Source organism: Schistocerca nitens, chromosome 8, assembly GCF_023898315.1.
Source record: "Schistocerca nitens isolate TAMUIC-IGC-003100 chromosome 8, iqSchNite1.1, whole genome shotgun sequence".
NCBI lineage: Eukaryota > Metazoa > Arthropoda > Insecta > Orthoptera > Acrididae > Schistocerca > Schistocerca nitens.
The window spans coordinates 65,767,765-65,792,940 of record NC_064621.1 but is presented as its reverse complement, the minus strand read 5'-3'; the positions used below and the strand labels follow the sequence as shown (position 1 = coordinate 65,792,940).

Sequence of the window (25,176 nt, the reverse complement as noted above, 5' to 3'; positions counted from 1 at the left end):
TTCATAATGCTGAGCGTCTTCTTCAGTGCTGCAGGAAATTTGTCCTTCATAATAGGACCCCAATTCTTCAGCTTCCATTCTTCTAAAACTTTGCGCCACTCAGCCTTCAGTGCATGGAAGTAAGCCACTTCAAGAGGTTGGCACAGATGTGTTGAATTGGGTGGCAGCAATATAAATTTAATGTTATGCTCCCTGCACTTCTGTAAAACATTTATGGAGATATGACTGGACAAGTTATCTCCTATTACAGCCTTCGGCACTTCTTTGGGCAGCTTTTTCACATATGGAAGTGTGATTCCTTTGAAACAATCAGAAAATATAATTTCATTCAACCAGGAAGTGTTTGAACATCCATAAAGTGCACCTTTTGGGCCGCCCTGCCTCCAAGTATCATACACATGTGATGCACCATAAACTACATATGGTGGAAGCAGCTCACCACTAGTTGTGCCACAGAACATGACACTAATACTACTTTTTGAACTGTCCATTATACGGTACACACATTTTGATCCTCTTCGACCAATGACCCTTTTAACTCCAGGATCGTCAGTAATGTTGGTTTCATCATAATTGATTATTGCTTCAGGAGGAATGCCATCTAAACTTTTTTGAAGTTCAGAAAAATACTCTTGCATCATTGTTTGGTCAATTCTAACATGTGCTCTTTTGATATTCATACATCATCGCTCAGACAGAATTTGCTTGTGTCTTTTTAGGAATGACACAATCCAGTCCTGTCCTGGAAGGTTGTTATTAAACTTTTTCACTCTTTTTGCCAGCCAGTCTAGATATTGTTTGACAATTACTCTAATATCCATTGAAGTCAAGGGAAAACCCCACTCACTCGCAGTTACCAAATTGATTACTATGGGGTCTTCCTCACGAGAACTGAGAGAAGTTTGGCCACTGGCTTTCTTGGGTGGAGAGTCTTTTGCTGATGATACCCATCTCTGAATAGAGCTCTTGGGGACACCATACTTATCAGCTGCTTGTCTTACAGACAAAGTTTCAGCTTGAACATCTGCCACAGCTTTTGCAAGATTCTCCGTAACATATCGTTTGTAAGGCCTACCACCAACCTTCCTAATATACTCTCTAGCCATCTGAAACAACATTAACAGTTTTCTTGTAGATATTTAAAGTAATATGTTCTTCAAAGTATACTGCAAAACCAAACACATTGATAAACAATTACACACAGTAATATCAAATGTGATGTAACCCAACATAACCTAACCTAACCCCTTAACCTAACCATAAAACAATAAGCAAATACTAACAATGACTCCAATGTGTATAAGAAACACCAAAAACTTCATTTTAATGCGCTTTTGTGCAAACAACTCTCTTTAGTTAAGTCTAATGAAAGGTTTCTGCCAATCAATGACAAATCACCCCAAGTTTGCTGTCATTTTCAAAATCGAAAATTTCAGTCCAAAATATGGGCCTAAATTTTTATCTTTCTGTGGTTATTATTAGAGATAGAAGTGGGGATCTCATTTAAACATTAACCACATTTCCACTATTAATCCATAACAACCAGCAGGTCTTCCTGTTTCACTATCATTTTTTTGTTAATATTTTGACAATTTTCAAATATTTAAAAGTGGTACTTACATTGATAACAAGCTGCTGAGGACATCAGCACACCATCACATAAACGATAACAATGAGCAAAACACAGTTCTGGCCACCCACTGCTGCCAACATAATAAAAAACAAAACACTATCAAAATGTCCCAAGTCACCCCACTGTCCCAAGTCACCCCGTTTTAAGGCAACATTCTTTTCATGAAACACTACTGAGAAAATTTAGAGAATCAGCATTTTAAGCTGACTGCTGAATGATTCTACTGCCTCCAACATACATTGCACATAAGGACCACAAAGATAAGACACGAGAAATTAGAGCTCATATGGAGGCATATAGACAGCTGTTTTTCCCCTATTTCTATTCACAAGCAGAAAAGGAAAGGAAATTGCTGGTAATCATACAGAGTATCCTACACCATGCACCATATGATGGCTCCTGAGTATCTACTTACATGTAGAAGTAGTTGCTGATATAGATGTAGATGTACTTGTGGGGGGAGCTTCACGACCCACAGAGTCCCTAAAGTATGGTCAGGTAGGAGGTGAAGGTCGATGTGCTTGCAGATGGGATGCTACTGAAAATTCATTGTGAATGATGTGACAGACTTCTTCCTTCAGGGAGTGAGTGAGGCTGGTAACAAATCTTGTTCTGTCACTGAAGACATCACTTGATGCAAAGACACTGTTCACCATGGAAAACCATAATGTTGGATGGTCTTGCTGGAATGATGGTATTTTGAGGTGTGTCCAATGGTTCATTAGGTTGGCCAGACAATGTTCATAGTGGGAGAACAGCTGACAACTATTTCCTGTACACAACAGAACATGATGTTTGGTAGATGATGCAGGAGGTGATGCAGTTAGCTGCATGAGTTTCAGTGTGATCAGATTCACATGCAGCATAGTTGATATCTCTTCAAAAGCAATTAAGCATATATCCAACTTGTTGGATTGCTGTGGGGTGGATATAGCCCAATCTGACAAAGAAATGAAGTACATTGTATGTTACATTCCACTGTTTTGTTGTGTAGCACTTTACCATAGCACTGTCCAATAGAGTATCACTGTCATTTTTTATCACAGGTGCTGCATGTTGTCCACAGACATAAATTATGTGGCATAATGGGGGCACAATGGTAAGATTCCAATTGCACAATAGTTAGAAATGATGAAATTATATGTAAACATGGTCATCAGGGTTCATTAATGTGGTTCTACAAGATGTGTAGGTGATGACACTGGCAACTAATCGCACAACCAGAATACAATACAGAACATTTTTATGATCACAAAGAGCATACACAAGACAAACAACCAAGCAGAAGAAAGCTATAAGCCAGACTGCCTGTAAGAGAGACTCTAACTGTAGTTCCAGTCGACCTTCAGCGACAGTGGTGTAACGAACTTAACTGGGGCTCGGAACATGACACTTTATACTTTATTGGCCTTCCTGGCCCCCACCTCCCTTGTCCCATCAGCACCCAGAGCACAACACTTGATGCCCCACCTCAACACCTGGGGTGTGACACTGCACTTTTTGGCACCCCCCTCCCTCCAGAAACAATAGTACTATAATATACAGAATTTACTCAAATAATAACACATTTTCCAGAAAATCTTGTTTATCATGGAGACCATTTGGTGTCCCTCTGCAAGCAGCACCTTGGGAATGATAGAACACTCCCTACCTCCTCACTACAGCCCTGATCAGTGATGCTAATGGTCAGTGCAATGTTCACAAAAAGGTAAAGAGAAGCTGTGCCTGCTATGCAACAAAAAGTAATGTTTTGTTGGATAAAAATTTGTTTGTTGCTGTAATGTGTCATTTTTAAACTTAATTTGGAAAAGAAAAAGAAGCAATAAATTAAGGTTTAATGACATTATAACGAAGAAGTATTTAATGAAGTAATATAGTAATGAAGTGACGAGTTGTAATGAAACAATAATGAAGCAACAACGTATTTCTGAAATAATATGGAGTAATAAGAAAGTTAGTGCTCAAGTAATAATTGGAGATATGAAATGTACAGTCTAGCACAGCAATGGTTAGGAACCCTCTTTTTGTTGCAATTTGTTTTTACAGATGCACTGTTACAGTTAACTAGGTTCATTATGTAAAATATTAAACAAGAGTACAGAAAAAAGCAAGTAATGAATCATAACTATGTGAAGTTAAAGATAAATTTTGCAGAAAGTTATTGTAGAATGTAAATTCTTTAAGATTAAAGGAGACTACACACTGAAAAGGGGAAGCATTGAGTTGTCAACAGACACACACAATTGGAAGAAAATGTCCTAGCTTTTGGATTTTATCCTTTGATAAGCTAGTGTATGATAAAACTCTTATTCTCTCTCTCTCTCTCTCTCTCTCTCTCTCTCTCTCTCTCTCTCTCTCTCACACACACACACACAAAGACAGACAGACAGTCTGACAGTGACAGTGCTCTCTCGTGGCAGGTGGACAGGTTGTGGTGGGGGGGAAGTGTGGGGCAGGGTGGGTGGAGGGAGAGGGAGGTATAAGGTAGGGAGAAGGACTGGGGATGGGTGACTAGTGGCTCAGAGGAAGGCAGGCAGTTTGCTGGCAAGGAATGGGAGAGGGGTAGGTGGCAGGTATATGGGCTGGCACAATCGTAGCAGCCAGTGGGAAGTGTTGTAGCAGCCAGTGGGCAGTGGCACATACTGAAGGAGACGTGAATTAGGAAGGGGTGGTGGATGGAGGAAGGGGAAACTGTTGGGTGGAGGGTGTGGGAACAGTGGGTTACCTGAGATTGAGGCCAGGACAATTACAGGAGCAGAGGCTGTGTTGTAAGGATAACTCCCATCTACGTAGTTCAGAGAAGCTGGTCATGGAGATGTACCGATACATGGTACAAAATATTAAATCATGGAATAACATATCAGACACAAAACAAAGTACTACAGAAAATCGTGAAACTCTGAAAAACCATGTGTAATTAATTGTCAGAACTGTAATTTGTAATGAAACAAAATGATAATGAAGCAGAAGACTCTACAAGATAACTGTATAGAATCTATGTAGCAATGTAATGGTTCTTTTACTTGCTGGTCCAAGGGGGGGGGGGGGGGGGGGACCACAGCGTTATTACACACTCTCTCTGTTCTAGCCTTTGACCGCTTCTCGGCAAAGCAAAGTTTATTCCATTTAAAAAAGGAAATACTTTCTTTAATTCAAAGGTTTCCTTAAAGTTTGCTATGGTGAAGATATCCTGAAGCAAAGCAATATTTTAATGTCATAATACCAAATATAATCCCTGAGATTATGTTTCTGTTTTCATCTCTATGAACGCTCCACGTAGACATCAGTTTTAACAGATTCTAAAAGCATCTCACGCAATCCTATATTAACAAGTTGGTAAGTCATATGCTGTTAAATAATTAGAGATGAGAGAATGATTTTATGAAAGTATAGATTCTGGGCCCCCATATTATCATTATTTTTTCTTGTGTCCACTCTGCCAAATAAATGCTCTATTCATGCTGTTGCTGGACATAAAATATCAATGAAGTTAGGAGTTAAGATTTTCTTATGCTCTTTTTGTCACATTTGTTGAAGACACCATATGTATACTTGAGATGGTGTCTGGACTTGGGCGTTAGCAGTACAGAGGTAAGGAGCCATATAGTTCAAGTTGTGAAGCAGCCACTGAAATTGAGCATGTTTTGCTGAGCTGCATGTTGTGCCACTGTGTGGGCAACAGCCTACCCAAGATCTTTTCCAGCCCTCCTAAAGTAGTATTTCATTGCCCACCCAACTTACACAACATCTTAGTCTCTACCTATCCCATTTCCACTTCCACTCCCAATCCCTTGCCACAGGGATCATATCCCTGCAGCAGACCAAGGTGCAAGACCTGGCCAATCCATCCACCCAGCACCTCCTACTCCAGTCCTGTCACCCCAGATCACGTAAGAAACAGATTGCCCAATCGCTTGGTCTAGCAGGCAACCCTTGTCAGGGAACAGCCACCAGGCGGCAACAGCATCACACCCTTACTTGTGGCACCAACCACTAGATGGCACTCCGTTCTTTGAAATATGTGGCAACATCGTCCGAACGCATGTAGCTTTCCATCATTTGGCGTCTGTGAAGTACAGCTGTTTCTGACATACCGGTGGTAGTGGATCGAGTCGTCATGTCGAGGGCGTGCGAGTATATCAACTGTGGAAGGAGTAGACGGACTTATCCTGAACTAAAAATGTTCAGATTTCCTGTCAAAGATAAAGAAAGGTTATGGGAGTGGATTTTAAATTCAGATAAATCAATAAATTAGTTACGAGTAAGAATTAATAAAGAGCCCCAAGCATTCAATCCTATCTAAATTTTGTTGATCTTATATTCTGATATAACGTGGCAGCCCTTCCTGTACAAGAATCATAGCATACAATTTTTAAATGAAATCTTTGCTGCGATTTGGACTTTTTAAAACTGTTTATTCACTGCACTATTGTAATTTTGGCTGTAGAGGCATTTTTGTGTGCAATGTGAAAACTGAAACAAATATAAGATATGGATAACAAAATGCAAAGCATAGTGTGGTAACATTTGGTAAATAATTTAAGAAGCATTACCTTACAAGACCTTTCCCTTGGTACTTGAAAATGGCTCTAGAGCTGAAATCGCAAAAGTGAAATAAATGAATAATAGCCGTCATCTAACTGCTAGGTCATCGGTCCCTCTAAATCCTGGTATATACTAGAGCGAACGAAGTGAATGAGTGTAAAACCTCATTTACACTGCAGCAAACGAGTATTCATAGATAATTCGCCAATTTTCACTGCCATTCGTTTATACTTGTGAACAAGCGTTTATACTGGAATGAAGGGAGGAGAATAGAAGAGAATGAGCATAACATGCAAACTATAGATGCTGCCTATTTTAATTTTTTTTATCTGTGCGCTAATAATCCTCTCACAGCTTTCACTCGAAAACAACACTACTTATAGTAACAGGTCTGCGCGAGTGCGGATATCTCCAGTAATAACTGTGTTGCAGATGAAAGCGTACCTCTGTTGTGAATATTTGCAGGTTATCTTTAAACTGTACAAAGTAAATTTTTAACATAATTATGGTTTGCCGTCTGTGGCTCTTCAAAGTTGACACCGCCAAAATATGCTCGAAAAACACGCTTCCACTTGTATATTACTGCGTTTGCAGCCCCCTTTCAACAACAATCCAAAATTCATCATTTTGTGCCACTCTTATATCATTTACGATAAGTTACATGCAAAGTAAAAGAATTTAAATTTGAAATGACTGTCACTGAAATATGTCCAGCATTAATTTGCATCATAACGGAGTGCGGATTTTGAAAACTTTCTAGTGTTAACCTGCACATGGAGATCTTTTTCACCACCATAATCTGTATGAGAAGAGCTGTATAGCAAAGGGGAAATAGACGGCATGGAAGGCAAGTGTAAAACCTATGTGACTGCAATACAGTCTGCATTTAAACAGTAACTCGCGAGAAATGTTTGTGTGTTACGTTTCATTTATTTCATTTCGCATATGATTGTGAGAAATAAACTTGGTTTGTAGAATTACAGGAGCTAATCTACATTCTTAGATTGAAAACTCAGGAAAAACCACAGCCGATCATGAGCTACTACAGTCAGCAGTGTGACGAATGCATTTCGCGCGCATCGCTCTAGCCGAACACAAATCAGCGTCATTCACGTCACAGAAGATACAGCGTTGCCAATTCCGCGACATGGACAGGTCAGTTAGCATTGTAGCATTGCCTGCGACATCTGTTGACCGACGGGAAAACTATTTTTTCGGTTGCCTGTTCTGCCGTAAGGACGGTCAATCTGTTTCTTACGTGATCTGGGCTGTCACAGTCTTATCATACCTCATCAGAAGTAGGGCCACCTGTGGAAACAGCCATGTCATATACCAATTCTGCTGTAAACAACTGCATAGCCTTTTATGTTTGTACCCACCAGCTGTCCAGCAGGATGAACAGCCACTGCCAAACTTTTGTGAAGGACAAAGCTGAGCATCTGGTTGCACAACATGCTAATCTGCAATGGCTGCTTCACAACTCAATCCGTCTGGACCCTTCCCTCCTTCACCAGCTTCTCTGACCCACATAAATGGAAGTTATCCTTACAAAACATCCTCTGCTTCTTAATCATCCTGGCTTCAATCTCAGGTAACCCACTGTACCCTAACCCTCCACCCAAAAGTTTTCTCTTCATCTGTCACCACTTCCCAATTTACATAGCCTTCAGTGTGTGCCACCTCCCATCAGCCGCTTCAATAATTCCAACCCATATACCTGCCACCCCTCCCTCCCCCAATCCTAGCCAGCAAACTGGCCACTTCCCCCTGAGCTGCTGGCCACCCACCCCCAGTCCCTCTCCCTCCCTCCTCCCTGCCACCTCTCTCTCCTCCACCCACCCCACCTGACACAACTCCCACCACAACCAGTTCACCTGCTGCAAAAGAGCATTGGCACTGTCAGTTGGCATCACATAGTGGTGTAGTCATGTGTCTGCATGCATAGGAGTGTTTGCTTTTGTGTATTTTATTTTACTCTAGCTCATCAAAGGATAAAATCTGAGAGCTAGCAAGTTTTCTTCATTTTGTGTGTGCCTATCGACAATCCAATCAATGCTTCAGCTTTTTGGTGTGTGGGCTTCTTTAATCCTCAAGTATTTATGAAGGTAAATATAATTTTGCTATGGTGAAACATTAATATGGATTGAGGCAACATTTGGTACTATGCTTGTAATTTGTGACAATTTAAACAAAAATATTACTTTCTCAACATTATGTGAAACTCTGTACTGCTGCATAATTTATTTTCAAATTTGCTACCTATGGCTTAAAGTGAATATATATTAAAAGAAAAGATGCTATGGTAATTAACTAGTTGCAACACATGTAAACATGAACGTTCTGAAGGGGAGAAATGCCAGTGAATTTGACTTGTTGTTCAATAAGTTTAAGTAATTTCCTTTGAGTGAAATCAGTTGACATTAAAAAAGAGCTTCCATTCAATTAATTAAAATTATATAATGTGTTGCCGTACAATAGTCATCAATATCAAATGCATAATGAAAATTTTTAATTGTTTTACTCTAGGTTTAGAAAGAAGTGTAGCATTTTGCTAAGGTAAGTTATTTTTCATAGTATTACTTTATTTATTATTAATTCCTTTCATCTCTTATTTGGAGCATAGGGCTGCAACAAAGGATCACTGTCTTTTTCTGTCTTCTGCTAGTATTTTCACTTCTTCCAATCCTCTTCCTTGTTGTTGACCTTCTGCTTCAACTGTTTGTCTCCACGTCATTTTTGGCCTACCTCATTTCCGCCATCCCTGAGGGATCCAATAAAGTGCTTCCTTCACAAAATGTTCATTTGGCCTTCTAAGTCTATGTACTAACCATATCCACTTCCCGCTTCTTATTTGCAGCTCTATTCACTTCTGGCTAGTTCTTTCCCAGAGTGTTTTGTTAGAGATGACATTTGGCCACCATTCCCCCAGGATGTTCCTCAGACATCTGTTGTTGAATGTCTGCAGCTTTTGGATTCGCTGCTTTGTCACTTTCCATGTTTCACATTCATATAGAAGCACAAATTTTACATTTACTTCAAATATCTGCAATTTGGTCTTCAATGTTATTTCTGATTATCTTCAGATAGAGCAGAGAGTCATAAAAGAGCTTTTGGCTTTGTTGATGCAACTGTTAATGTTCTCTGTTGCACCATCATATGGTGTAATCATGCTTCCAAGATTGCAAAACTTATCCACCATTTCGATTACCTGTATCCATTGCTTGAGTCATTACAAGATTCAGTACTATGTTAAATAGTATTGGTGAGAGCATGCTGCCTTGCTTGATTTCTGTTTTCAATGCTATTCAATCTGAAAGCGGACTTTGATGTTGAATCTGAAACACGTAGTTTTCATACATGCACTTGACAAGAGCAATTATTTTCATGGGAATTTCAAAAGTTTGCAGAGAGTTCCATATTTTTGTTCTAATCATACTGCCGAAGGCCTTTTCAAAGTCTACAAACAGCATGTAAAGCGGTGGTTGATTCTAATATGAATGTTCAGCTATTATTCTCAAGGTGTTTATCTGGTCAATGCAAGTGTGATCTTCCCTAAATCCTGTTTGTTCTCTTCTTATTTTCTTGTCTACATATGATTTTATCCTATTTAGGATTATTTACAAGAGGATCTTGCTTGGGATTGACTGCAGGGTGATGCCTCTCCTATTATCACAAACCGATAGGTCTCCGTTGTTGGGAAGCTTGATGAGCATGCTTCTGTTCCAATCATTCAGTACTTTTTCATTAATCCATATGGAGTGGCTGTCAGGATGAGAGATTGCAGGGCACTCTCACTTCTGATTCGGAGTAGGGAATACGATCTATGGCGATTTGACTTCATACATTGTGATAAAATGGTGGGCAGCAGTTTATGGTCTTGTTTGCATGCTCTAGGGAAAGAAATATAGTAAGTTTTACCTGCATTCAAAGGAACAGGGTGCAGACTTAAATGACTGCAGTAAAAGCACAGCATTGGTGGGGTGACAAAGCACGTTTTTTCTGGAGAACGATGAAGAGACATTTCCGGATGGCCCCATGCCGTGGTCGTATTGTGCAGAAACACATTAAGCTTGGCACCACAGACAGGGGCAGATGTCCAGGTATACGGCCTAACGCCGAAAAGTTGCTGACAGTGCATTGTAGGCCTTGTTAGTGAGCAAGCTGCCAAAAGAAATGTAAACATTCTGCAAATGTCCATGGGACAGGAAAACTGGCGCCCAGACATACAGACTCTGTTGGAAAACATCTTTTGTCAATGCGAGTTTATGGCCATTCTTTGCAAACTTTGAAATTGACGCAACAGGGGAGATAACAAGCTGTTTATGGAGGGCTGTGCTTTCACCCTGTATTGTGTTAGCAAAAGACACAATGAACATGTGGGAAAGAGGCTGCAAAGCTGAATTTTTTTCTGTTCTCTGCCAATTAACTTTAAAGTCTCCAATTGGTCGAATTGGTTTGCAGTGCAAAGACCATTCTCTGAGCTTAGAATGCCAGGCTCCAGCTCGTGATTGGCTTGTGTGAAACTGGGGGAAGTCAAAAACGAGAAATGTGCTTTTGGAACTGAGCTGAGGAGGCAACACAGAGAAAGGGAGATGGACTCTTGTACAAGTCTCTTGTACTGGCACTTTGCTAGTAAAGAACTGCAGGTCTCTACCTAAACGGTAAGACTTGTGTCCTTTGCTAGGGTGCGACTTAGAGCCTGTGCCAGTCACCTTCTGAATCATCAGAGGTACTGCTTATATCATCACAGTCACAACAAGTGATGCGTGGGTGTACTTATTTGTCTTGAGTCGGCCGTGTAAACATTAGATGTACTCCGACATGCACAGTCGTGGAATGGAGTCAAATTGGTTTGGCAGACCAGCAAACGGGTCCATCTGCACACTGGAATCTGTGGGGGTTTCAGAGGCTCTTAGGGAAGCACCTGCATTCTGAATTAAACGAACGCGAGACTGCTTACTTGGATTTCTCGGGAATGCGCATTTAATAACAGATTGCCGCCGTCCATGACTTTGGTCGCCGAATGCATCGTAGTGTGCCGCCTTGACCAGTAGTATGGTAAAGTATTCACTGCTTCGATGTAGGGCTAGGGCTATAATATCTATTTCTCAGCACCCTGTTCTTTCAAACCATAGTTTTCCTTTTTTTTGTATGGTAGAATAATGATGCTTGGTGGTGGCATAGTTTGATGCCATAACCTGGATTCACGTGTATGAAGTGAGATAGAGCAAGCAGTGTTCTGGTTAGTGTCGTGTGTCGATCCCCAGCAGATCACTTTGTCCACCATAGATCCCATTTTAGTAAGGCTTTTGTTAAATAAATATTTTTGTATGATGTTTCTTTAATAATTTTGTTGTTTTGTCTTGTTTAAGATCAATAAATCGATTATGAATAAGACTACAACTTCTCCCTGAGTTCTGATTAACAGTTCCTTCGCATTTTTATGGCAGTCTAGATCAGAAACATAAGGAGTAGCTTTTTCATTTGGTGTCCACTGCATGGATCCTTTACTTCATTAACCGTAGTCATCTTACAAGGAGTGGATGTAAAATTCTGCTGTTATAGAGGGATCCACTTTGAGTAACTCTGGACTGATGTTGTCAAGGCTTGGAGCTTTCCATTTTTTATTTGTTGTGCTGCTTTAACAATTTCTTCTTCAGATGGCGGTTCTATATGTTAACTGACATATCTTGGGGGAGTCTTTCCCCATCCACATTCAGTTGAGTTCCATTGCATATGTATTTTCATTCTTCAGAATGTTCTCAAAATGTTGTTTCCATGAGGGGTTACTGATCCTCCACCAGGCACCTCCACAGGTGGTGAATAGGGAAATGCTCATGAGATATGATGGGTTCCAATGAAATAAAATACCAGGGGCAGACCAAAACCAGTAGCTGCTGCCTTGCAGAAAGGGAGGACCCTCAAAGGTTAAAGGAGAGAAGCCCAACTGAAAACTCCTGTGAGCTTGACTATAGTCAAGGGAGCAGCCCTCCCATTGAGCTAGGGTGTATGGGCCGCTAACTCATGAACCTGGAACCAGCATATCACGGAAACTGCAACAGAGATTACCAATAATTGAAAGCCTTTAAAGATCACAACTCATGAACCTGGAACCAGCATATCACGGAAACTGCAACAGAGATTACCAATAATTGAAAGCCTTTAAAGATCACAACTTTGATACTTTTTCATATACTTTTCTTGTAATCAATTCCTGAGCATGCGTGGAGTCATGGAGACAGTTAGGAGCACCTGGAAATGAACCATAGCGTGGACATTTGAATGCTATGATTAGAGGTACTAGTGAAAGAAGATGTATTGCAGGCAAGATGTATCATGAGTGACAGATGTAAAAAAAAAGTGCTAGTATTATCCATTTGTAAAATTTTGTTCTTATCCAAGAAATTTATTGTCTATACCTACATAAAAGTAATGTAAAAAATTAACAATGTAGGAAAAGACAGATTGCTACTTACAGTAAAGAAGACATGTCAAGTTGAAGACAGGCACAATTAGAAGACACATAAAGCTTTTGGCCACAGCCTTCATGAGTAAAAGAGAGATATACACCATTCAAACACACAATTGTCTTTTAATTGTGCCTGTCTGCAACTTAATGTGTCTGCTCTGCTTTACAGTAAATAGCAGCCTGTCTTTTCCTACACTGTTGATATACTTGCCTGGAGTTTCTATTGTTTAATGTGAAACAGATTGGTATATTTAAGTATGAAGGGCAATGACCAGCCACAGCCTCTTTACAATTTGATGTTTATTATTGAAAATTAAGATTATATGAAAAATCTGATAACTGATTTCCAATGTATTTTAAGAAATTTGTAGCTAATTGTTGTATAATGGATTATACAATCAGCTATCTGTCTATATAACACAATATGGGAGTGTTGTGATATAGCAAGTTGGAATTATTCCATCTGTTATGACTTCAACTTCTGTTAATAACTAATTTTTTCCCTTAGCTTATTTCTCAAGTTTTGCATATTTTCTAGGTATGTATATGTGTGAGGTATTCAAATATTTCAAAATGTCAAATAAGCTGTTTCCCACTTAGATACATTACTCTGTACTGATTTTTTTCCAATTTCTGCATGGGTGTGACAACTAACAAGCTGTCTAACAGCATGAATGGGCACTGCCAAACTGTGACCAAGAGACAGCTGGGCCATGCAGCTGCAGAACACATCACCCAACATGATAAGTTTTACTTTAATGACTGATCATAGCCTGTGTCATTGGATTCTTCCTACCAACACCAGCCTTTCTTAATTTTGTGGGTGGTAACCCTCCCTGCAACATATCCTTTGTCCCCATGACCTGTCTGGCCTCAACCTTTGCTAGACCCTGCCCTCCACCCACCTATTCCCTTCCCTGCCCCCATTTCAACATCATATTTCTGGGAATTACCAATTGCCTTGTTTTACGCTAGCTGGAGCTTGTTTAGTATCTTTGCCCCAGAATACATAACTCCACTTAGAACCCTATACATGTAGGAAGTCTACATGAAAAACACATTTGTGTTTGGTATTACAATTTTGCATATCACAGTTCATTTGAAACTGCTTTTTACTATCAACAACAATAAAATTAAGGAGTAAATTCACTGGAAAGTGAGTGTAAGAATGCTGAGAGCCGTAACAAAACTTATGCTAGTTGTTCAGCTATCCTATTTACAACATTTTTTTCTGCTTGACTCTACTGAATAAATAATTTACTTATTATAGTGTCACTGCTGCAGAAGATAATTTCATATGACAACAGGGAGAGCAAATATATGAAATAAGCAGACACACAATTCTTTAGCTCAACACAATGAGAGGTATTATACTGCAGTGTCTGTCTTATTCTGAATTGCAAAGTTACTTTGCACATGCAAGCATGTCCAAAGGAACAGGCACTGCTGTGACTACAGCCATCATGAAATACATTAAATGTATTCACAATTGTGAATTTGGACAACCATCAGCTGTACAATGGAATGATGACAGTGAAAATTTTTGCCAGACTGGGAATCGAACCAATACTTCCCACTTATCGTGAGTGGTCACCTTACCATTTGGCTATCCATGCAGGACTCATGGCCAGACCCAAACTCCCATGTGGCATCAACCATGTGTCTCTAACCTGTACTCGTACATCCATTATACAGAGTGACCCATTTATCTTGACCACCTTAAATAACTGTTTGTCCAGATGCAAATTACAAAATGTTTCAAGAAATTATTCTTTAGCTGTCAGGGGGACATCAATCAGCATGATTGCCTTTGTTGAAGCTTTGTTTTTTACAAAGATATGAACAATGGTATGACCTTTTTAAATGGCATGCTGTATTTTTCATTCAGTAATTCATTTTGTCTCCTAAAGACCTATTCAAAAATGTATCACTGTGTACCATTCACTGAAACGCAACGTTATTAATTACATAACACAACATTGATGTTGACACTCCCAGTGCTTAGTGCAGGTACTCAGGGTAATGGAACACATCCATGTGCTGACGTTGACAGAGGACAAATGTAAACATAAGTAGAGTGCACACCCGTCATTCCATCAACCATCATCAGTTGAAGAGTTGTGAGAGTAGAATGCACACAAATGAAGAGAAGGTAGAAATGCTACTCATCTATGGGGAATGTAAGTTAGCAGAACAGTAACTGCAATACTGTTTTCTTATGTATGGGTATATTTAGTACAGTAGTTTAGTCCTTTTAAGTACTGTTGTGTAGAGTAGGCATACAGTGAAGGCTGTCCTTCCTAAAAACTGCATCAACATAACATTTCTTTTATTGTTGTTGTTGTTGTTGTTGTTGAAGGTAGGCGAAATGCTACGCAGGCAGCAAAACTGTACAGGGAGTGATATCCTGACAACACCTTCCCAATGGATGTTTTCTCATATTGTTGTGATGCTTCAGGAAACAGGAAGTTTCAACGCATGACAACGCAATCGATGTAGCACTCGCACAAACGAAGCTACCAAAGTTACTGTTCTCACTTCCATTGCTATGAATCCACATGTAAGCACATGACAGCCTGAACATGAGATTAGCATTCCTAAAACCACTGTACATCGTATTCTTACACATCACCGGTTCCATCCTTACCATGTACACCTGCATCAAGAATTGCATGGGAATGATTTCCAGAATCGTGTACAGTTCTGTGAGCGTGCACAGCGGCAAATTCTTGCCAACCAGAACTTCTTCTTCAATGTTCTATTTACTGATCAATGTTCCTTCACAAACAAAGGTCAGGAAAATACAAGGAACCTGCATTATTGGTCCAGCGACAACCCACGATGGCTTAGACAGGTGGAACATCAGCGTCTATGGACAGTTAACATCTGACACTACAATTATTGGCCCTTACTTCATCAGTTCCATGGGAATGCATTAAAGACGTTGTCTATCACAATATTCCAACTCCAGAGGACATGCAGGAACGTGTCGTGCTTGCTTGTAATTCTCTTCTGCAGGCAACACTGTAAGCAGTAAATAATTCTTTCATTCAATGAGTGCACCAGAGAGTATCAGTATCCAGAATCATCACTTTGAGCACCTTTGAATGTTCTGCTCCTGGGAAATGGTACAGGAGAGACAAAGTCAATTTTGTGTTATGTTTTTACTTGGTTTTCATTTGTTTTCTGACAACTCCAGCAAGTGGACATGTTTGTGATTTGTGATCCCAGGCTCAAAGTCAGGTTGTGTTATGTAATTAATAATGTTGTATTTCAGTGAATGGTGCACTGTGATACATTTTTGAATAGGTCTTTAGGAGAGGAAATGAATTACTGAATAAAAAATACAAGGCACCATTTAAAAAAGTCATACCACTGTTCATATCATCATAAAAAACAAAGCTACAATGAAGGCAATCATGCTGATTGATGTCCCCCTGACAGCTAAAGAACATTTGCTTGAAACATTTTGTAATTTGCCTCTGGACAAACAGTTATTTAACGTGGTCAAGATAAATGGGACACCATGTATATATTCCGGTACAGGTGAGACATTTTACTTGAAAGTTGTCTGCCCAGTTGTGGCAGATAAATACAATATTGCAGTGCAGTGTTATTCCAAATTATGATGCCGGGTTCTTTTGGTCATGTACACATGTCTTTGTATTGTAATTCGGAATAACAAAAGCACAGCAATATCATTTTTATCCACCACAACAGGGCAAGTGACTTTAAAATAAAATGTCTCACCTGTATGGGAATATACATATTGGATGTACGAGTACAGGTTGGAGATTCATGGATGATGACATATGGAAGTTGGGGTCTGGCTATGAGTCATGCTCGGATAGCCAAATGGTAAGACAACCACTTGCGATAAGCAGGAAATTTGGATTTGAGATGCAGTCTGGCACAAAATTTCATTGTCGTCATTCCATTCTAAAGCTGATGATGGTCCATATTTGCAGCTGTGAATACGTTCAATGAGAGGTATCTCTAAGACTAAAACATGGTGAACTGCAATCTTGGTTAGTTTATCTTTGCATTGACTGCATTTTAAATTGTTATCCAGAAATTATAAAAACAATGTTTAATTTAGTGTATGTAGTGTATGGCTAGGAGGTAATCTTTGCTTGTTTAAAATTTAATGATACTAGTGTTTGCTGTGGACCAACTGTACTAGTTTGTATGGTGATGCACTGTTTTTTGAGTTAAAGAGGGTATGAATAAGCTTTTCAGTGTTTTGTATTTGTGTTTATTGCTGCAGGCTATGAACCAGCTTTCAGCCTGAATGGTCACCACAAAATTATGACCAACACCACCCAGCAGCAGAACATGCTGCTGAGCACTATATGCTCCACTTAAGAGGCTCCTTCAGAACTCTTGACATCTGGTTCCTACCCACAAGTGCTAGCTGTGAAAATATCCAGTGCCTTTTGTTATAAACATCAAATAGAATGTACTGATCAGTTCAGTATCCCACTACTTTAATTTTGCCATATATATTCTACGAGCAATATTTTTTCTCCTTTCTTCCTCTTACTCTTTGTGGTGGCTAGAGTAATATACCCACCAGTTTCTTTAAACCTCCTATGACTAGTCTAAATGCCACACGGTTATGTTTACTTGTTAACAGGAACACTTAGTGAAAGCCACTGAAAGGCTACACCACCCATCATTGACAGTACATCCCTCTTACAATAAGATGGCCCTTTCATAGTCTGGCCTTGCATGGTCTGTGCATCTGCAGTGATAAACAGTCTTGTCACCAGACCTTCACAGAGAGTCACTATAGCCTCCAAATCTATTCCATAAACTGGTCTTTCCTGACACACTCCCAAATGCCCCTCATCCAACAGCTGCTCCACTTAAGTACTTGTAAGAAGTACCACCCCAATAACCCAATATCACCGCATACCATAGCAACTTAACTACATTCTTTCACAGAGTATTAGCTACAAATCACTGCTCCCAAAAATGAGGAACATCCTACCCACAATCCTTCCTAACTCTCCCACTGTGGGTTTCTGCTGCCCAGACAATCTACAAATCATCTTGGTCTATCATTATCACAAGCTACTCCTAACCACTTTCCACATAGACCATATCTCTGCGAAAGACCAAGACACAAGAACTGTCCTACGCATGCACCTGGTACATTCTATTCCAATCCTATCGCAGTCATATCCCACCCTGTCAGAAACAGTGCCACCTGTAAAAACAGTCATGTCATATACCAGCTCTGTTGTAACTTTTGCATATCCTTTTATGTTGACATGACCACGAACCAACTACCCACCCAAAACGAAAGACAACTGCCAAACTGTGGTCAAGTGCAGAGTTGACCACCCAGTGGCAGAACATACCACTGAGCACAACATGACTGACATAAATGACTACTTCACAACTCACTGCCATCTGATGTAGTAGACACAGGCTGCCAGAAGGAAATACATGTGTAAGTATATAGCCAATGATCACATGCCCTGCAAAACATGCACTACTTCTACAAACTGCCTCCATTCCTTTCTGTTTTGTGCTCAGTTCTTCCAGATATCTGCAGTCCCGAGGGCTGCAAAGTCCTTCACCAGCTTATCCAGCCACCACTGTCTTGGTCATCCTATGGGGCATCTGGTGCTCAGTTTCACAGTTTCCTTTCAAGTGCCTTCTTCATCTGTCTTTCTGCTGGCATACAGGCTGCATGGCCTGCCCATTAGATTCTTTTACTCTTCAACTTCTGTAGGATTATTAGATATTGTGTCAAGAAGTAGATTTTGTCATTCTTCATCTTCCTCCTCCTCCTCTATTCTCCTTTACCTGATATCAGTCCCCATATATTCCTCATTGCTCTTCTTTCACATAATAAATTTTTTTGCCTTCTCACATTTTATCATGTTCCATGTTTCCATACATGACTGCTGGGCATTTCCTTGTGTTACAGATTCTTATCTTAGTGTTTACTGATATTGATTTTGAGCTGAGTGTCTCCCTGAGTGATACATGCAATTCATCTGTACTGCTATTCTTTCCTTGATATTCACTTCTATGCTGTAGTTACTGGTAAACCAAAATCCCAGGTATCCGAAGTGGCGAACTCTATTGAGCCTCATGCCACCTATATCAAGAAATTATCCATGATCTTGTCTTCTTCTTAATTGCTTTTACTCTGTTTTGTCTTGATTCACTTTTAACCAAAACTTCTGTGTGTAGGTGTCCATTTTCTGGTACATTTCTTTCAACTAATAATTTCATTCACTTAGTAGTATTATACGAACTGTATATGCACAACAATTAAAATTACCATCCATCTGTATGCCAGCCCATTCCTGTTACCTACATTTCCTTATTACTTTCTCTAAGATGACACTGAACAGAACACATGAGAGAACATCCCCATGTCTAAGACCTGTCTCAGTTTCAAACATTTCTGAAATGACACCTCAGAAATGCACTGCTGCCCTTGACCCATTAATACATGTTTGCACCATTATTACAAGCTTCTCAGGGATTCTGAAGACACACAGTGCACTGTACAGGCTATTCCTGTGGATGCTGTTGTATGCGCACTGAAAACTGATGAACAGACTGTAGATATCTTTATCATATTACCGGTCTTTTCAAGCGACTATCTCAGAGTGAAAACGGGTCTATAGTTGATTGATTGTGCAGAAAGAAACTGTATTACCAATTTCTTCATGAAGCATTTTGAAAGATAAACAGTGGATTTGATACCTTGTAAACGTATGGAGTAGTGCAGGTATGTCACTTTTGACATGTTGAATCATGGTGAAGAATGTCTCGATGGCTTCCTAACACATCTGAACAGTCTTTGTGCCAGTTTTCTATGGAAACAGAAAAATACAAGAATGCTACTCTTTCTCGATATGCTGGTTACAAGGAATGATACAAACCAATACCAGCATGAACTTCCAAGTCACCAACTGAGCCACAAAAGAGGTGTGATCATTATGCTCATAATGTTATGAGGTACAATGGGTAATCCATCAGGGATATAAGGAGCTTCACAAAACTTAATGCCCAGTGAAGTTACACATCAGTAAAAGAAATGTCAGGCATGAATTTTCTGCCATACATCCCCAGAGTGACACATAGAATTGGCCATATATTGTGCAAACATGGTAACCAAGAATTTCAGAGGTCTTAGATTCAATAAGGACACATGGGACCCACTTGCCATATCAGGAGTTTACCACATGCCACATACACATAGAGACATCTATGTTGGAATGACCAGATGATCCAGCAATACCAGGATCACTGAACATAAATGGCACTGCAGGTTGGAACAGGTGGAGAAATCAACATTGGTGGAGTATGCACTGTGTGAGACAGACCACATTCTAAAATTTGTAGACTAAGAGAAAGGTAATCAGTTACTTATAGAGAATTGTTATGTGGCACACAGAAACATTAAATAGAAAAGAGTTAACACTTGCTCTCAAGCTCTTTTTCTTTTTCTGGAAGAGTGTGCACATTCACATGTGAATGTATGTACTCATATTAGAAAAAGCTTGAAAGCTTGTATTAACTGTTTTCTATTGCATGTTTCTTTCTTCTATAGGTAAGTGATTGCCTTTCCCTTATTTTGCATTCTTTTTCATCCAGAAATTTACATTATTTTACACATTATAAAATTCATTTATATGCAGGGTCTTGCTGTGGAGTAGAACTAGCCTACCGATTTGTGAAGATTAGCCTTAAAAATTCAAAATCTTGACAACAGTTTCAAAAGAACCAGAAAAGTCTCAAGATAAATGGAGGCTAGATTCTCCTGCTGCAGGAAACTATTGTTGCAGGCAACAAGGGGAATCGACAGTGGTAATGACCTGAAAGACATAAGTTGATGTAACAAGTGCATATAACATCCATGTGCATGTGTGAATTCAGTCCGCCACCAGCAACAGAGGAGTGAATTTTGGACAGTGCTAGCAATTTTTATGGGTAAATGTCAGAAAAACTAATAAATAACTGCTGCCTGAAGATACCAAAATGAGTTTCAACAGGTAATATAGCAAGAGGTGGCCATGAAAGCTATAACAATTTCATATTATTGTATTTTATAGCTTCTAACTTTTCAAAAAGTGAAGCTACTATATATTTACTTTTTAACTATTTATTCTTCCCACAGAAAATACTGGTGTAAGTACAGACATTGTCTTACCATCCAGTGCAGAATGGCAGCATGACAGAATTTTCTCTGAGAACAAGTGCCATTAAGAACATATACATACAACTGAACTGATATGATAAATGTCTACAAAACAATCACACCAAATCTTATAAAAGTTGAATAATAGGATGAAAAAGAACCTCAGATAATAAGAAACCCAGGACTTCCCATTCCATCTTTGACAATTAAGAACACACATTTTATGTTCTTGAATAATCAATGTTCTACTGTATGTAAATTATATGAACAGTTTGAGTTTATGTTTGTCGTACATCTAAGTGTAATAAGCACACTGCAAGAATGATGATAAGATGAAATATAATCAAATCACTCTATTCAATATAGATTTGGAAAATCATAAATACTTACAACAATTTGTCTTACCTCTATCCCAAAATTTGTTTCTATATGCAAACAAATGTCTAGATTTGCATTTAATCCTTGTAATATCCACAAGCATAAACTATGCCAAGGTTCTGTTCTGTCCTCCAGAGAAATTAACTCTGATATTTGCTTGTATTGAAATACATTATCTTCTGGCACTGTCTCTAATTTTTCTGGTGGTACATCCAAGATGCCTTTTGCTCCTGTAATTGACACATTTCACAAACTCATCTCTGAGTAATCAGCTAGATGTATCTTACAAATAAGTGAATAAAATATATGTTTATTAAAAAGACATTCTCTCTCTCTCTCTCTCTCTCTGTCTCACTCGTGCGCGCACACACACACACACACACACACACACACACTCACATTTATTCATACAAGCAAGCATACCCAACGCATAGATGACTGCCATCTATAGCATCTCAGACCAAAATCCAGCTGTCATGTAGAACAGAAGCAGCAATCTGGAGAAGGTGGGGAAAGGCAAGGTATGCCAGGATATTCGTGGGTGGAGGGAAGAGTGTTGTCTGGTGGAGCATGCAGGGATTAAACTGCTAACAAGCATAACATTGGGAGGCTGTGTGGCAGGGACATGAAGATGGGATAGGGCAGGAGGAGGGAGGGGGGGGGGGGGTGGCGGGGAAGTGAGGAGCAATAAAGGAAAGGGGAGGGCAAGGGAACAGATGGGCAGATGCATAGGCAGAGGCGGCACACAAAGAGGGTGATGGGACAAGAGTAGGGAGGAAGTGACAAGACAGAGGGGCAGAAACTGTTGGATGGAGGGTGGAGGGACAGTAGATTACCGTAGTTTGAGGCTGGGATAATTATCGAAGTGGAGAATGTGTTGTAAGGAAAACTCATTTCTGCAGTTCAGAAAAGCTGGTAGTGGAGCTGAGGATCAAAAAGACCAGGAATGTGAAGCAGCCATTGAAATCAAGCAATTTCTGTTCAGCTGCATGTTGTGCCACAGGAGTCTACTTTGCTCTTGGCCACAGTTCAGCCACGACTGTTCATATTGGTGGACAGCTGGTTGGTAGTCATACCAATGCAAAAGGCTGTGCAATGATTGCAGCAGAGCTGGTATATGATATGGCTGCTTTCACAGGTGGTGTGGCTTCTGATAGAGTAGGAGAAACCTGTGACAGGACTGGAATAGGAAGTGCTGGATGGGTGGAATGGGCAGCTCTTGCACCTGGGTCTTCCTCCCTGAGGTTAAGGGTTGGGACTGAGAGTGGCAAAGCAGTATACTAGACAGTTGCTGGTGTTGGGTGGATGGCAGAACACCACTTTAGGAGGGGTAGGATGCCCTTATTTCAGAACATGGTGATAGGTAATCAAAGCACTGATGAAGCATGTGGTTCAGTTGTTCCTGTCTGGGGTGGTAATGGATGGCAAAGGTGGCACTCTTTTGTAGCTGCATCTTTGGGGGGATGGGAGGATTGAGGATATCTGTTTGCAGACTACATCTGAGGGGTAATGCCTGTCTGGGAAGGCCTTGGTGAGACCCTCGGTATACTGTGCAAGGCAAGGAAGTTCTAATCACTGCAAATATGATGTCCTCTGCAGAGCACGCTGTATTGGAGGCATTTTTTGCTGTGGAAGGGATGACAGCAGTTGCAATGCAGGTACTGTTGGTGGTTGGGGGATTTAATGTGGGCAGAGGTGTGGATAAAGCCATAAGAGAGAAGGAAGTCAATGTCCAGGAAGGTGGCATGTGGGGTTGAAGAGGACTGGATGAAATAGATGGGAAGGAATGAGGATAGAGTGTATTGTCCATGAGTCCAGATTATGAAGATATCATCAGTGAACCAGAACCATACTAGGAATTTGGCACTTTGGGAGACTAGGAAGGTCTCCTCCTCTACAGGGCCCATAAACAGGTTGGCATAGGAGGAAGCTATGTGGGTGCCCATGGCTGTGCCATGGATTTGTTTGTATATCTTCTCTTTAAAGGGGAAGTATTTGTGAGTTAGGAAAAAGTCAGTATGGTGTATGAGGAATGAGGTAGTATGTTTGGAGTCTGAAGGATGTTGGGGAAGGTTGCATTCAATAGGGATAAGACCATGGGTGTGAGGAACATTAGTGTATAGGTAAGTCACATCAACAGTGATAAGTAGGGATCCAGGAGGTGAGATGGTGGAGAGTTGATGAAGGAACTGATGGGTATCATTGACATGGGAGGTTACATTATGGGCAACTGGTTGGAGGCATTGGTCAATAAGTGTCAGAATTCTTTCAGTGTAGGCCCAGTAGCAGTTACAATAGGACATCCAGGATTTCTGATGAATTTTTTTTTTTCAAATGCAATGCAAATGTGTGATCTTTTATGTGACTGTATAATATTCAATCTGTAGGTCTTAATATTGGGGTTTTATGCCCAGTTCCAATAACCAGATTAATGTCAAAAGCATATGTTGTATTTTTGTTAAAAAAAAAAGTTTTCTATATATGTATCATACTTTGCGTAAGCTTATGTATATTCTTCATGCTTTGTTTTTTGGGGCATTGATTTTCCAGTTAGCTGTTGTCAATACCTATCTGGTCAATTCAATCAGGGGTTTATGTAGCAAAGCAAGCTGGGATACATTCCCATGTTGTTTTGTTATTTGCCTCTTTAAATGACTTCTTTTTTCTTTTTTAGTTATCATTAGTGTTAGTTAGTGATATGCCATAACATATAGCTATCATTCTGTAATTTCAAGTATAAGACCAGGTCCAGATTTGCTAAATTGTATTAGAATAATTTGCTAATTAATTTAAATGATTTCAAGTAACCAGTTTTGCTAAAGCTCATTTCAGTTAACTAACAGTAATTATTTACTATTCCAGTCACATTGTTGACATGTAAACAGATGTAGCTATTATATTAATGGCAAATTTAGGAAAGTAACCCATAGAAATTCTTAACGTAATTTCCATGACATGGTAGGAACATCTGAAATTAATTGGCTTATGGGTAATTAACACTTTTATGTATGGTATTGATTATTAACCTGTTTTTGCAGTTTGATCATCAAGATGGCTTATTTCAATCAAAACTCTTGTTGTAACATAAAGTTCAGAACAAAATTAATTTTGGAATGGAGAGCAGAGGTCAAGGGGAAAGCTGGGAGGATGTATTGGCAGAGGGTGACACACAAAGAGGGTGGGAGAATGAGAACAGGGAGGAGATGATATGACAGAGGGCAGTGGAAATTGTTGGGTGGAGAGTGTGGGTACAATAGGATAGTGAAGGTTGAGGGTGGGATAATTTCAAGAGTGGAGAACACGTTGTAAGGATAACTCCCATCTCTGCAGTTCAGAAAAGCTGGTGTTGGAAGGGAGAATCCAACTGGCTCACGTTGTGAAGCAGCCATTGAAAAAAGCACATTATGTTCAGCTGTATGTTGTGGCACAGGGTGGCATACCGTGATCTCGGCCACTGTTTGATGGCAGCTGTTCATACTGGTGGACAGCTGGTTGGTAATTATACCAAATAAGAAGCTGTAGAGTGATTGCAGCAGAGGTGCCCGTGGCAAAGGACTGGGATTGGGAGTGCCATAGGAATGGACTAGGATGTTGTGGAGGTTGGGGTGGTGACAGAACACCACTTTAGGAGGGGTGGAAAGGATCTTGGGGAGGATCTTGGGAAGGGTCTACCTCATTTCAGGGCATGATGATAGTCATCCTGGCAAAGGATGTGGTTCAGTTGTTTGAATCTGGTGTGGCACTTGGTGGTGAAAGGGGCACTCCTATCATAATGCTTCTTTGGGGTTGTGAAAGGATTGGGGATGTGTGGGTAAATGGGACAGGAGATCTATTTGTGGTCTAGGTCTGGGGGATAGTGGCTGTTTGCAGAGGCCTTGGTAGGACCCTCAGGATAATCAGCAAGCCAGTTCTTCTCACTGCAGTTATGCCATAGTTCCCTCACAACCATCTAACACCTTCCTTTGCCCACTTTCATGTCAT

At 40.0% G+C, this 25,176-nt stretch overlaps 1 protein-coding gene across 3 annotated transcripts in view; it reads right to left on the bottom strand.

Moving 5' to 3' along the window:
* The window catches only part of LOC126199111 (protein broad-minded-like), a 277,633-nt gene that overhangs the window by 139,419 nt on the left and 113,038 nt on the right, over positions 1 to 25,176 (bottom strand). For all 3 annotated transcript variants that reach the window (XM_049935865.1, XM_049935866.1, XM_049935867.1), the window contains exon 3: positions 21,223 to 21,425. In XM_049935865.1, coding sequence (XP_049791822.1) covers positions 21,223 to 21,425 — 203 coding nt within the window. The remainder of the gene's footprint in view (positions 1 to 21,222; positions 21,426 to 25,176) is intronic.